The 15772-nt window shown below is 22.3% G+C and overlaps 4 protein-coding genes across 4 annotated transcripts; 2 read left to right on the forward strand and 2 right to left on the reverse strand.

Moving 5' to 3' along the window:
• Positions 1-265: 265 nt before the first annotated feature.
• PVVCY_1402210 (histone H2B variant, putative) lies at positions 266-637 on the reverse strand (the record flags this gene model as incomplete). The annotated part of the gene is made up of 1 exon (XM_008624800.1): positions 266-637. One exon carries the CDS (start codon positions 635-637, stop codon positions 266-268), a length of 372 nt encoding a protein of 123 aa, XP_008623022.1.
• A 2373-nt stretch (positions 638-3010) lies between these two features.
• On the reverse strand, positions 3011-4861 carry PVVCY_1402220 (conserved Plasmodium protein, unknown function; the record flags this gene model as incomplete). Its single annotated transcript, XM_008624799.1, has 1 exon — positions 3011-4861. One exon carries the CDS (start codon positions 4859-4861, stop codon positions 3011-3013), a length of 1851 nt encoding a protein of 616 aa, XP_008623021.1.
• A 1877-nt stretch (positions 4862-6738) lies between these two features.
• Positions 6739-10359, forward strand: PVVCY_1402230 (conserved Plasmodium protein, unknown function; the record flags this gene model as incomplete). The annotated part of the gene is made up of 1 exon (XM_008624798.2): positions 6739-10359. The coding sequence occupies one exon, from the start codon at positions 6739-6741 to the stop codon at positions 10357-10359; it is 3621 nt and encodes a 1206-aa protein (XP_008623020.2).
• Positions 10360-11835: 1476 nt separating this feature from the next.
• Positions 11836-15370, forward strand: PVVCY_1402240 (palmitoyltransferase DHHC4, putative; the record flags this gene model as incomplete). The annotated part of the gene is made up of 5 exons (XM_008624797.2): positions 11836-11948; positions 12070-12148; positions 12337-12453; positions 12590-12789; positions 12895-15370. The coding sequence occupies 5 exons, from the start codon at positions 11836-11838 to the stop codon at positions 15368-15370; spliced, it is 2985 nt and encodes a 994-aa protein (XP_008623019.2).
• Between the last annotated feature and the right edge of the window lie 402 nt (positions 15371-15772).

The raw sequence follows: 15772 nt of genomic DNA on the forward strand, positions 1-15772 counted from the left end.
AAAAAAATGCACACATTATTTAAAAACAATTTTCTATAATTTTTTCACAATTTCTAAAAATTAATCTCCATAATGAATCATATTCAAATATATCATACTTTTCGAAGATTTTTTTTTAAACACAAATAAAATTATGTGGCATTCATTTCAATTTTTACAATACAGCAGTTTATTCACATGAATTTGACGAAATAAAAATTAAAAAAATGGTTATATATATGTACGTGTGATTTTATCAAATATAAGTAAAAACATATTATTATATTTATGCACCACTGGTAGTGTATTTTGTTACAGCTTTGGTACCTTCTGAAACAGCGTGTTTTGATAATTCACCAGGTAAAAGTAATCTAACTGCAGTTTGAATTTCACGTGATGATAAAGTTCTTTTTTTATTGTAACGAATTAATCTAGTTGCTTCAGTAACTAATCTGTCAAAAATATCATTGATAAATGAATTCATAATGTTCATACTTTTTTTTGTTACTCCTGTTTCTGGGTGGACTTGTTTTAAAACTTTAAAAATGTAAAGTGAAAAAGATTCTGTTCTTCTTTTTCTTTTGTGCCTTGGGCCCAAGGTTTTTCCTGCAGTTTTCTTTGCAGCCTGTGATTTTTGTGCTGGTCCTTTTCCTGACATTTTTGTATATTATGGGAAATAATAGATAAATTTTTTTTTAATATTTATTTTAAATAATTTTTTTTATTTAAACAATTTTTTCGATTTCAGACTATTTTTTATACGAAAATTCAATTAATATATTTTTCTGATCGTATTTATTCAAAATATAAATGAAAAAAAAAAAATAAATATTTATTTTTATAAAAATGAATAATAAAAAATAAAATAAATAAATAATTAATAAAAAAAATAATTATTATGGTTCTTTACAAAAAAAAAACTTAACAAAAGGTAAATAGTATAATTTTTCTTAAACATTAAACATTGTTTTGTGTAAATAAAAAATATATATATATTTTTAAATTAAGTTTTAATACATACTATAAAGAATATTAAATTGTATATAATAAAAATATCCAAATACAATATAATTTTCTTTTATGGAACTTTGCGTATACGCATTATTATTACACAATTGCATATATATATACGCATATATAGTGCTAATATTGCATATATTAATTATATTGTTATTATTATGTAATGTATTATAATGATAATATTTATATATAAAGCAATATATTTATTTAATCATATGCAATATACGAATATTATTATATAATAAATTTATATGTTTTTTAATATGCGCACACTGTCTTCATATATTTAAATTCGAAAAAAAAAAAATTATACTTCCGTAATTAATTAAAACGTGCTACAACGAGTTGTATATACAGTATACACATATATTTGTATATATATTCATTTATTTTTTTATAATTATAAAACAATTAATAAAAAAAATAGTATTTACAATTGTTGTTTTACTATTACATATACTAATATATATATAAATTTGTTTTTCAAAAAAACATTATAAATGTTTAATTACAATATTTTGTTATATTCTATATTTTTATATATTTTTTGAGGTGATTATAAAGTGGTAAAGAAAATTTCTTGGTTATAATTGTTGTGCACCAACTGTTCTTTTGAAAAACATAGTTGTGCACCCGTTTTTTTTATTTATATAATTTTTTATTTGATAGCATGTTGCTTTTATTTTTTAAATTTATTCTTTTTACTGTTATTTATTCATTTTCCATTAACCCGTTATGCATAAATCAAAATCAACATATCAAATTTCAAAAAAAAAAAAAGAAAAGAAAAGAAAAAACACCAAAAAAATCCATATTCACACGTTATACATTTATTATAATTTTCTAAGGCAATTTACAAAACTGTTCATTTAAAATATCCAAAATATAAAATAATAAAATATTTATATCCTTGGTATACAATAAATAATGTGTTTAACCAAAAATTCCTTAACCCACATAAAATTATTATTTTAGGAACAAAGAACATTTTATTTTATTTGTAATTTTTATTTTTATAACATCTTTGACAAATGATATATCATATTAAATATTTTATTTTTTTCCTTTCATTTGTCTTTTTTTAATGCGAGAATAAACACAAATGGTATTTCCCTTCGTATACTTAAATGGTGACAACACAGGTTAATGTATTTAACCGTATTTTGTGTATTTATGGATGTTATGCATATTTGTTTATTTTTAAATGTAATTAAATAATTATCTGTTTATGTATCATAATATCATATTCAATATTATTAGTAAGTATTGTGGTTTTAAATTTTTGGGGAAAAGGATTATTAAACCACATATGTAACTAATTTTAAAGATCGACTTGCTACAAATGGTGTTCGATAATTTGTTCACATTTAGGTTCATAGAGGATGAAAATTTTTTTAATTCCTATTATATCAAATATCCAGAAAAAATATATCCACATATAAATATATATTTTATAACTTAATTTATTTTTTATGAAATAGGCTGCCTATATATAGTTGCAAATTTAAAAGCACGAACAAATTATAAAAATATAGGGTTGTCAAAATTATTTATTGAGATAACCATTTGAATAATGCTTATTTTATTCATTTGGGTTTTTTTTTTGGTGTACATAATAAAATATATGAAAAATAGTTACATATAAAGTCAAATAAACTTTGCATATCCATATATTTAATAGCGTGTGTACGGATTTAACATCATATAACACAATGTATTGTATAAAGTTTCACCAAAAACAGAAATGCCCTCATTATATGCATAAAAGGGTTTCACTATTTAAATTGGTATTTTACATTTATATTTTATATGTTGTATTTCTTTTTATACATTTAAATTACAAAAATTATAGAATTGGGGAAAATAAAAGAAAACATCATATGAATAAAGAAAGCCCTCACAATTAATTTAATGAAAAAATATGTGTAAGCTCCTTTCAAATATATGACATTTGCTACAACTTCAATTATTTTAAGCTTATTTTGTTATTATCACATTTTTGCTGTAATTTTTAAAATGCTTCATTAATTTTTGAAAAAACGTGTTGCGTTGCAAAATTAGATATGTAATTATTTTTTTTTTGTTCCAATAAATCGAATTCTGCACCTCTTTGTTTATCTACATATGGAATAATGAAATTTCCTACCAAATCTTTGACAATGAATTTATTATGTTCATCATTTTGACTGTCCAATGAATTATAAATTTCATTTAATTGTTCTGTTTTTTTTTTAGTTCGAGCTAATGCTTCTTCTTTTGATGAATCATTTATAGCTTTAGTTAAAATGTCTTCTAGATATGAATCAACGGTTTGATTGTTTAATCCCATAATTTCATTAAATAAATAGTCTTCTTTTTCTCTTAATAATAGTTCAGCTTGTCTTTTTCCTTTTTCTTTGCATTCTTTCAATCGTCTCTCTCTTTCAGCATATTTAACTAAAATAGCAATTTTTCTTTCCTCTTCATATTTTTCTAATTCATTAGATAAGGCATCTAATAATTCTGATGTATATTTTCCTTGCATATTTTCAAGATATGCATCAATTTTTATTTCGTCCAAATTTTCTTTCTCAAAAGCTTCTTTTTCATCTGAACTATATTGATCTATTTTTGCATACGTTTTTAATTCTTCAATTAAATCAATGCAAGAATGTTTTCCATCGTCCATAAGTTTTTTGATAGCTTTTCCTCTTAATAAATTTTGTAAATATAAGACATTTTTTTCAAAAGTGTCTTCTTCACTATTTTTTATATCTATAGATGGGAAGTTAATTTTTATACACTGCATTTTTTTTGCTGTTTTATTTGTATCACTTATTAAATAGTCATCGCAAGTATATTGTTTTTCTTCTTTATTTAAGTATCTATAAAATGTATCAATAACATCTTTGTTTTTTTTCTTTTCATATTTTGACAATTTGTCATATTTCTTATCTTTATACATAGAATCTAATGATTTATTAAATGTGCTAGTCAAAGAATCTATATCATTGCTATTTAATAAATTATCGATTTTGTTTGAAGTTGGTTCATCTAATTTTGGGGGGATAATTCCATTTCTTTCTAATTCTAAGTTATAGTTTGATGTATAATCATTCATGTCATCTATTACATCTGTTTTTTTACTAAAAATTGTTTTTAAATTATTTTTTTTTTGAATAAATTGATTTCGAATATCTTTAGCTTTTTCCTTTTCAAAATTTTCGATAATTTGATCTTTATTTTTATCTCTATTTTGTATTACTTTTTCTACTTCATAAAATATTTTATCTGCTTTTTCTGTATCTCTTTGAATTATAACTTTTTTTAATAGTTTCATTTTTTTCTCTTGTAATTCTTTTATTCGTTTTTCTCTATCAGCCCATTCATGATATTCAATTTTCTCTAAAATTTGTCTTTTTTCTTCAAAATCTTTTATATCTTCATTTTTTTTTAATCGATCTTCTAACCTTCTTTTCTCTTTTAATTTTCTAATAATTTGGATATTTTCATTATTTATAGTCAAATTATTTTCTAAACATATATTTGCTAATTCTTTTAGTTCATTTCTTTTTTCGATATCATTTTCTTCAACTAGTTCATTGTCTAAATCATCACTTAAATTACTGCTACTCTCATCTGTAGCAATATATTCATTATCTTCTGTTTCTACAATTAGTTCTGTCTTATTTTTAGTTTCATCCACTTTCAATTTAGTGCCGTCTTTTTTATCATTAGATATTTTATTTTTATAATAAGTATCATTATTATCTTTATTTATATAATTCCCATAATTTTTATTTTTTCGGTTCCTATCTACTATTATATTTTCATCATTTTCATTCGTAATCTTTGAAGAATGGTTTGTGTTATAAGTATCCATTTTTTTTTAATCAGGCATACATATATTATGAAAAAAAGAAATATGCATATGGAGATGGAAATGAAAAGAATGCTTCAGATACCTAAATTATTATTTTTACTAATTTTTTATATGCCCATAGAGAATAGGAACGACCAGAATCATTATAAGTACATATTTATATTTATCTATTTGTTTTGTCATAATAAACTTAAATTACTATATGCTTATCTTTTAAAACTGGCTTAAATATATCCGTAATAAGAACGACAAAAATATAATTTTTTCATTTGAATTTTAATATTTAAATTTGCATATATACAAGTGTGCGAACATAAAAAGGCATTGAAATATACTTGTCAAATGAAAAAGAGGAATTTATTTTATTACATATAAAAATTGAGATAATATTTTTAAAATTAAGTTAAAAGAAAAAAATATATTGGTATATTATTTATTATCTAAAAATTGAAACTTATCACCCTTTTAATTACCACTTATTTTTATTTTTTTTTCACGTCTTTTTGAACTTTTAAAATATTCTATATTATTCCCCAAATACCGCATTTTATTTTTAGTTACATATAATAACATTTTATGATTTGCTATAAAATAAACATAAAATTACTTTTTACCCTTTTATTTGTTATTAAATACAAAATAGAAAAGACCGAACATATTTATGCTGATTTAATTTGAGAAGATAGAGACAAATCATTAACTACAGTTTCTTACATGGAAAGGATATTCTATTCTTATTTTGAGAATAGGAAATAAAAAAATTATTTTTTATTTTCATATACCTACGATTGTTGCGCATAAATAATTGGCCCTTTATTTCAAGGGATATAGGCATATGCACATTTATCTTTTTCTTTCCATTTTTTTTATGTTAAAGACTTATATTATACGCAAAAAAATTATAATAAGATTTTTATGGAAATAAATTGTCGACTTTAAAAATTTGTAAGCTTGTTAACAATCTCTAATTACATTTGATAATTTCTCGTGCTTATTATGCCAAATTGTGATTATACAATTATACATACATATAAAGCTTATAAGCCATCGAGCGATTATTAAAGAAACAAACATATAATAAATAATATAAATGTATTTATTTGTTTATTTATTTTGCATGCTTCCATAAAAATAAGAAGTTTGAATATTCATATTTTTTTTCTGAAATATAAAAATTGTTAAAATGTTTTTTCATATTTATTATCTTAATATATGCCCTTTAATTTATTCTTAAAATTGTTTTTATTTGCCCTTAAATATAGAGGTAGCAAGGGACGGAAAAAATATTCACTCTTGTTTATATTTAAAAAAATAATTAATAAGATGCGTATTTTATATTATATAATTTTAATCTAATTTAATTAAAAAGGAAATTTTATTATAATAATTAAATTGTTTAATAAGAACACAAAAATTGCGTTTCCTCATTTCATTTTCTTTTTTTATTTCTGATTTTTTGTTTTTTTTTTTTTATCAACTAGGAAAAAATTCGAGCATTTTGATATTTTTTCTCGATTTATTTATATATATATTTAAATAATATGTTTTTGTTTTTTTTTTCTAGTGAATTAGAAAATCATATTAAAATTCAAAAAAATGTACATAATATAATGGCAAATATGAGCATATATATGTATGATTTTGCATATACAATTATTTATATTTGTTTTCCCTTTTCCTGTACAAATTATATATACTAAATGCACACATAAACTAATTTAATTGAGCATAAAATATTTATAAAGAAAAATATATTACAAGAATAAGCCTATTTGTTACGATTTGCATTGATTATATACATGTATCGTTAACATTATATATTTATTGGCTTAGTGAAAATCATACATATACATATATGCTAATTAAAGGCAAGGGAAATGAATTTTTTTTCAAATAAGCTAAATATTAGGAGCACTAAGTCGGAAGTAATCCGGAAGCCTCCTGACAAAAATGAAATAAACAGTAGCAATGCTATTGATAGTGCTAATAATGGAAGTAATAGTAACACGCTTTTAGATAATGAAAATGGGAAATATGAACTTAGAAATAGCACAAATGGTTTATATGGAGATAATAATCAAAGTATAAATGGTGGCATAGACAAAAAATCTGAAATTTATTATTGTAATAATAATTATGATATGCAATATATGTATATGAATAAAATGAATACCAGTGTTGCATCATCAAGAAATCATACATCAACACATAGTATAAACCCAGCAAGAAATCATACTTCAACACATAGCATAAACTCAGTAAGAAATCATACATCAACCCATAGCATAAATTCAGCAAGAAATCCTTCTATAAATTTTTATAACCCTAAAGCGGCAAGGACATCAAATATCCCACGAAATTTTGAGGATAAACTACCATATTCGCCTTTTTATTCAAATCTCCCACCAAATCTAGAAAGTTCGTCTATGTATGATCCAAATGAGAGTCGTAAATCACAAGGAAATTCTCAAATAGTAGAACAATCTATAGAATTATTGAAGCATTTAATTCATCAAGAAAGTAGAGAGCGACATTATTCTGGGAGTGATAACAATACAAAAAACAATATATTGTTTAAATTAGCAGATCAAGTAAAAAAAAATGATGATAAACAAGAATTAATGTATCCTGATTATAATAGTAATAGTAGTAATTATTCTATGGACATGTATAAGAAAAAGGTGGATATGTTAAACTTAAAATTTGCTAAGTTAAAAAATGAATATGCAAGTTTAAATAATGAAAATTCGGTACTTAAAAAACAGATAAGATATATAAAAGATAATTATAATACTGTAGGTCAAAAAAGTTTAACATCTGCCATTCCAAGAGGATCACCAAAAGATCCTTTAAAAATGGATGGACATAGTAATATGCATGATTATGAAAATAAATTAAATAATAATATCCCGCTCAATCCCATTGGCAGATCACCATCTATGTATATACCCGAGAAAAATCACTTTTATGATAATACAACACGACCAAATGAAAATGCTTTTTGTGATGGATTTAAAGGTAAAGCTCCTTTACCATCTAATTATGGATCCAATAATGTGAATGAACATAATATCAATGAAAATCAATTGAACAAAATCAAAGACGAAATTCGAAAAGAGCTAAGAAGCCAAATCAGAAATGAAATAATCAACGAAGTTAAAAGTGAAATAATACAACAAGTTACAAATCAAATGGAAAAAAAATATAACGAAGAATTGAATAAGTTAAGAGCGAAATGCCACAGCATGGAACTAAATAATATTCACAATAATACTCAAAATAATCAATTAGATACAATTTTAAATAATTGTAAAAATAAACTTAGTGACGAAATAAATGATACTGTCGATAAATATAAAAGTAATGTAGTTAATACTTTTAAAGAGTCACTAAAAAATGCGTTTAATGAAAATGAATATAAGGAGGATGATCAAAATAATAATGATAATGCTGATGAAAACAAACAAATTAAAAATGATAACACTTTTTTCAATTCTGTTCATTCATTTAATAATAAAATAAATGAATGCATAAATATTATAGATGAGGTGGAGAAGTTGCAAAAAAATATGAAAAATAACCAAAATAAAATAATTAATGAAAAAAATTTATTATTTGATGCTTTGAATAATATAAATTCAGATATAAATGATATTGACAATATAATATATAATATAAATGCAAATATATCCCAAGATAATATTTTCAATCAGGAACAATTATATCCAGATGATCTTGATTTTTTGAAAGTTTTATCTACTCAAAGTTTTGATACTGATGAAAATGATGCTGAGGTGTCAAACGAATTACCTTATATAAATGCACAAGAAAGTAACCATAATGTGCAAGGCAGTGAAATTAAGTTGGTTAAATCTGATGAACAAAATGATTATATTAATGAGATTTCAAATAAAAATAATCTCAATAAGGAATCTGAATTACTTTTAAGTGATAATGTATCACATATAGAAATAAACAAACCACCAGTTGAAAATAAAATTGTTGAAAATAAAATTGATATGTTTAATAATTTAACTAAAGATAAAATGAATAAAGAAGAAAATTCAGTATTTACTCCGAACAATTATTCGGATGGAGTAACAAACGAAAATAATAATAAATATCCAGGGGAATATTATAAGGATGATATTACAATAAATGAAATGAATACTGAAGAAAATAATATTATAATAGAAGAAAATAATGTGAACTCTATAGGAAATAATTGGAATAATATTTCCGAAGAACCCGAAAAGCCAACAGATAATAATCCATACGTTAATAATGAAAACACAACTAGTAATATTACTAATGATACAACGAATAATAATATTAGTACTAATATTTCGGATGATATAAAACAGAATGATGAAAATATAACTTCTCCAGTCTCAGAGAAAGGTAAAGATAAGACAAAATCTAAATGGAAGACCTTTTTTTCAAAAAAGAAAAAAAATGTGAGCAATAATTTGGATGATAATAGTACTGAATTATGGCCAAATACCGAAAATGACCCAAATAATAATATTTCCAATGTGGATGGGAAAATTGATATCATTGATCAAGTTGATAACAATAATAACATCGAATATAATGGTGATCAAAATAATAATAATAATTTAAATATAGTATCTGATACTATAACTAAAGAAAATAATGGTATTGAAGCATATCCAAATGGTGAATATAATTCTTATAATACCCCATTTATGGATACTTCAAAAAATGAGCAAAATATAGGTCCCCCAGTTCAATTAAATCCACAAAATAATTATAGCACTAATCAAAACAATTACATCAATGAAACAGGAATGTTCAATTATAGCAATAATGCATATAATAATCCAAATCAATATGTTAATCCTAGCCCTGATATGATAAATATGGGAAACTTTTCTAATACCCCTAATTTAAATGACCATTATAATAATGCTACAAATAACAGTAGTAATTATGGCCCTAATTATACAGACAACACTAATTTATTCCAAAATGATAATTACAATGTATATAATAACAATAAACTACCCAACAAAGCATCCAAAACATGTTCCATTTATGCATATAATGTAAACTATAATAACAATAACAATGATAATAATAATAAACCTGGCTTTTCTGAGATGACTAATATGCATTTAAATAATACAAACCAATCCAATAACATAAATTTTGGTGGCGAACCAAATAGTCCTTATATGTTTTACAACATGAATAACCAACATAATGAAAATAATAATAATCCTATGGCTTACTTTAATGGATATAATAATCAGCCAGTAACTATTCCACCACAACAAAATAACGCAAATATTTATAATAATACTATGGACATAAAAAGAATGAGTACTAATGTAGAAAATAAACCTAGAATTCATACTACCAATATTTTTCAAAATAATAAAATGAGTTTATCTACAAAAAGTGAAGTACATTATAACTCATTAAAATCGCAAAAAAATACGGGAAAAAAAAATCTCGAAGATTTATTTGCATAATATAAAGGAATATATTTATATTATACCATTCTTATCGCTAATTTAGTATAACATTTTTGTCTAAATATTTTGTATAAAAAAAATTACAGAAGGAATGCCTATGTAGTTTTACAAAATTTTCTTTCACTTCCCTTCCTTTTTTTTGTGTATTGTCTTACTAAAAATAAAATTAAGCAAGCTATGCATATGTTCGCATATGACAGTTAATACAGATTTGTTCCTTTTTGTTTGATACATTTATAAATAAAATTTTTAATATTTTATAGTTTGAATATATTTTACATACATATTTAAAGCTATACCAATTTTACATAAAATATATATGCACATGTCTTTTCCTATATTCTTATTATACCATTTTCATATATTTTCATTGTTTTAGAACATATATATTAATTAATTTAATGTGTTTACATATATATGTAAAAGATCGAATAATATTTCATCAGTTTGACTCAAAATATACTTAAATATGGTGTAAAAATAACTTTTACTATACTATTATTATTAAAAATATATATCATAAGTATGCAAATAGGTTAAAAAAGACAATATTGTACTAATATTCTTATATATATATATATGTGAAATACTGAAGAACGTACATTTAAGTAAATACATCTTTTATTCGAACTTTTTATTAAATTATAGGGGATATATACACTATCAAAATCCATTTATTTTGATATTTCAATTTTTAAATATATGTAAAAACTACTTTTTCTCATTTACTTTACAATTCTAGTTGTTTTTTCAAGAAATGGTACAGGATATATATTCTTTTGAAATATTTTGAATTCGGCAAAAGTTTATGATAAAAAGTAAAATAAAACTTAAAAAACACATAAAAAATTAAATAAAAAAATATAAATATTATTTATAAATAAATAATATTTTTTCTTCATACAAGTACGAGCTTTCAATAGCGCATGCATAATAACAAGTTGTGTGGAAGTGGTAGTTGTTTTCATTTTTTTTAATAGTATTATATTATATATATATACCATAATGCAATATCAAAAAATATTTTTGTTATGCCATATTTTTTTTTATAAATATAGTATTTAATAATATTGTTTTTTGTGTTTATTATTATTGTAATTAAATGACCATATATAAATGTGGATATATATCTTAATTCATGTATTATATCAATAATACCTAAGGGAAATCATAGATTTATATTTAGTATAAATTTATATCTTATTATATATCACTATTATTTATGTTACCTGATTTTATTTATTCATTCTTTTATCATTGATCTTTATGTATCCATTACTTGCTAATTTTTTTAAATTGATTAATTGTTATAATTAAATTTTTTGATTTTACTATTCATTATTATAATAACAATAATAAAAAAGTGATAATAAGACTAATCGTATGTTGTTTTTCCGAATATAAATGTCATAAAATCACCTATATATAATTTGAATTACTCTTTTTAATAAAAATGAAATTATTATATGCCAAATGAAAATATTTAAAAGCAATAAATCGTTAGAAAGAGTTAATTTTGACAAAATACATAATGTACAAATATATGGCGAGAATAAAATTCACTGCAATGGGCTCTTTATATCAGGGTATGTATTAATCAGAAAATTGGTTTATAAATATCTATGTATATAACTAAATAGAAAAAACGTACATACTTAAAAATTGGAAGAGATATAACAATCCTTAATATTATGTTTTTTTATATAGGGCCTCATATCTTGCTGTTACATCATCGTTCCTTATGATGCTAATCCCAGTCATAATATTTCACGCCTTTACTTCACCGGTAATAATAAATTATTTTAACTTAAATAAAAAAATGAAATTTGTAAGCCTTTATAACCATTGTTTTTATTATGTGAAAAATGATGGGTTCAAAAAATATGTCCATGTGAGTATTGCATTTTTATGTCTGCATTTACATGTATATATTAATAATATAATTTGCATTATAAACTTTTTTTTTCTTTATAGTGGCTTTTTAAAAAAGATATTTACCTTGTTACAGTTTTCAACCTAATATTTTTTGTTTTGACAATATATACTTTTTTTAAAACTAGTTTTATGGATCCTGGTATAATACCAAGACAAGTAATATTATAAATCAAAATAAGTATAATATATTATATGCCACATTTTTAAGCCGTGTTTTGTGGTAGTATATTATTCAGCAATATACAAACAATTTTGTACACCTTATTTTTTTTTTTTTTCATAATTAATCCAGAGTTCAGTTTTGAATTTATACGATGCAATCATCGATCAATACAGAGGGGCACAACCTCCAAAGCAAAAAGAAGTTTTAATTAATGGCGTTTTTTACAAACTAAAATATTGTTATACATGCAATATATATAGGGGTATAAGAACCGTTCATTGTTCTATTTGTGATAATTGTGTAGAAAAATTTGATCATCACTGCCCTTGGTAATATAACAAATTTAATTTTGTACAAATTAATTATCATATGCATAATATATATGTATTATAATGTAATAAATAATATGGATAACAATCTTATATTTTTTTTAGGGTTGGGAATTGTATTGGTGCAAGAAATTATAAATATTTTATTTATTTTATTTTTAATTTGTATATTTTGATATGCATAACACTAGGAGCAAGTATTTACAAATTAACAATATGTATGAATATTTTATCAAATAAGGGATATAATAGTGAAAAGATTTTTATTCATATATGGGCTATGGCAACTGATAGTATAATATTAATAATATATACAATTTTAACATTATGGTTTGTTATAGGATTATTATGCTATCATATATATACGATAGTAACTAATCAAACAACTTATGAACAAATAAAAACTTTTTATCAAAATGATAATCCATTTAATATTGGTATTTTAAACAATATAAAAGAAATATTGTTTACAAAAATTAGACCCTCATACATAAATTTTGAAAATCCAAAATTACAAGTTATTGATCAGTATTCTTCTCACAATATTATAGCATATAGTGATAAGTCTATATCCATAGATCAAGAAATTGGAAATATTTCCCATACAGCTTCTATTGATGATAAAGAATGTAATAGTATAAAAGGTGATATAATTGATGATCATATTCATGGCGAAGTTGAAATGAAAGAAGATAGCCAACTTTTAAAAAAACATGATAATGAATTTGTTGAGAAAAATAAAAATCTATTTTTATCTACTAAAAGGAAAGATTCAAAAGGGGGTAAAGAATATAATTCTTTCGATATAAATGCTAGAAACAAATCAAATATTTTTAAAAATAAAAGAATATCAAAAAAGAAAACAGACCATTTGAATAGTTCAAAAAATAACATTATATTTAATAGAGGAATTGAAAAATCTGCACGCTCAAAAAATTACAAAAATAAAATAATATCTAAAATTTCTAAAATTAAATTGATAAAAACTAAAAAAAAAAAAATATCAGAAGAATTAAATAATGATATTGAAATTAATAATTATCAAAATAAATGCATTATCGATGTGAATAATAATTTAGGCTCGTTGTATATTCGAAATGATGGATCATCAGGAAGTAAAACAAATAATGAAGTATTTAGTGACATGGAAAATGAACTGGATGAAGCCTACTATTATTCTTCTCGGGCTAATAATTTAGCAGATATAAATAAGAAGGTTAATGGAAAAAAGAAAAAGAAACACAATAAAAAATATTATATAATTTCAATTAAAAATTGGGAAAAAAATAATATAAACACAAAGAATGTCGAAAATGATAGAGATTATTACAATGATATATATAATATTAATACATACAAGGACAAAGTGATAAAAACTAATGAAATAAATGAAAATATTCACGAAGCAAAATATAATCATCATAATCATTTAACTCGTGTAAGGAAAAAAGTAGAATATAAACTTTTATTTAAAAAAAAATTTCCATTTATTTTGAAGCATAAAAATAAAATCCAAACATTCTATATGATAAGAGATCCCAAAACAGACAATAAATCTATTTATCCATATTCTACTGAAAATATTGATCATGAAAACCCTAGCGAAATATTATCCATCGATAATATACCCATAGCGGATAATGAAACAGAATTAAAAAAAATTAATTATTTAAAAAAAGAATGCCCTCATAAAATGCATCAAAGTAACTATAGTGATTCAAGTACTAACAAATTAAAAAATGCTCTCAGTGAAGAGTATAGTAATTTCGATATTTTAAGTGATATAAATCATAATAAATATGATGATAGCAACATAAGCTATCGCAATGTCAAGCGTGAAACCTTAGGAAAACGCGAAAGCAAAGAAAGCAATAAAAAAATGAGCAGAAAAAGGAAAGACGATGGAATTGTAGCTATACGAAAAAATGTTATATTATCTATTTATAATCACAATGATAAAGGAAATAGTGTGGAGCCTCTTGATAAAGAAAAAAAAAATAATTTGGAATGCAAAAATGTTATCTATAATATTCGAGATAAAAAAGAAAAATTAATTACTTTATTAAAATATAAAAAAAAAGGGAAAAGAAGGCATGATTCGAAAATATCATTAGCATATCTTTCGCAAGTAAATAATATGGATCTCTATAATTTTAGTCAAATTTACAAAAGGAGATATACCAAAATATACCAATGGAAATCTAAAAAAATACAACAAAAAATTATAAGAAGAAAAAAAATTAAACTTTTATCGAGATCATCACATAAAAATATACATACATATTATAATAACAGTAAATGTTTTTTAGAGAATCTCAACAGATTAAATGATTTTCAAATAAATAATAGTAAATTGATTAATAGATATTACCAACATAATACTTTATATTCAACTACAACTAAATATAATCGACTTGATAATGCAAAATTATATAGTTATTTAGCACATATGAAAAATATTCAAAATCGTTCAGATATCAAAAAAAAAAGTAAAGCTTCAAGATTTTTCGACTTATTTACAACATTTGCTCTAATAATTAATTGTATAAATATACCATCTAATAATGATAATGAATATTGATTAATATTTTATATTCTTAAATAAGTTTTCTATGTTATATAATATTTCTTTCTACATTTTTATTTTATGGTCATTTTATATTTTTTCAGTATTTCGTTATTTTACATTTTTTTTTTTCCGTTAATTTGGCATAATATAAACAGTTTTTCACTGTTTTAATTGGTATTATTATTTATTAATATGTTTTTTGATATGGCCATTTTTTATGCATACCTGTTTCCGTTTATAATTTTTATAAACCAAAATATTTTTAGTATTTTCACACAGTTATTAACTTGATTTATTTGTTTTTAATCATATAAAAGCACACACATATGTGTCTAATATTTGGATATTTATCATTTTTGATAACGTTTATTATGAGGATAGTTATAATTTAGTGTTTTTAATTTAAATTGTATA

This window comes from Plasmodium vinckei, assembly GCF_900681995.1.
Source record: "Plasmodium vinckei vinckei genome assembly, chromosome: PVVCY_14".
Classification (NCBI taxonomy): Eukaryota; Apicomplexa; class Aconoidasida; order Haemosporida; family Plasmodiidae; genus Plasmodium; species Plasmodium vinckei.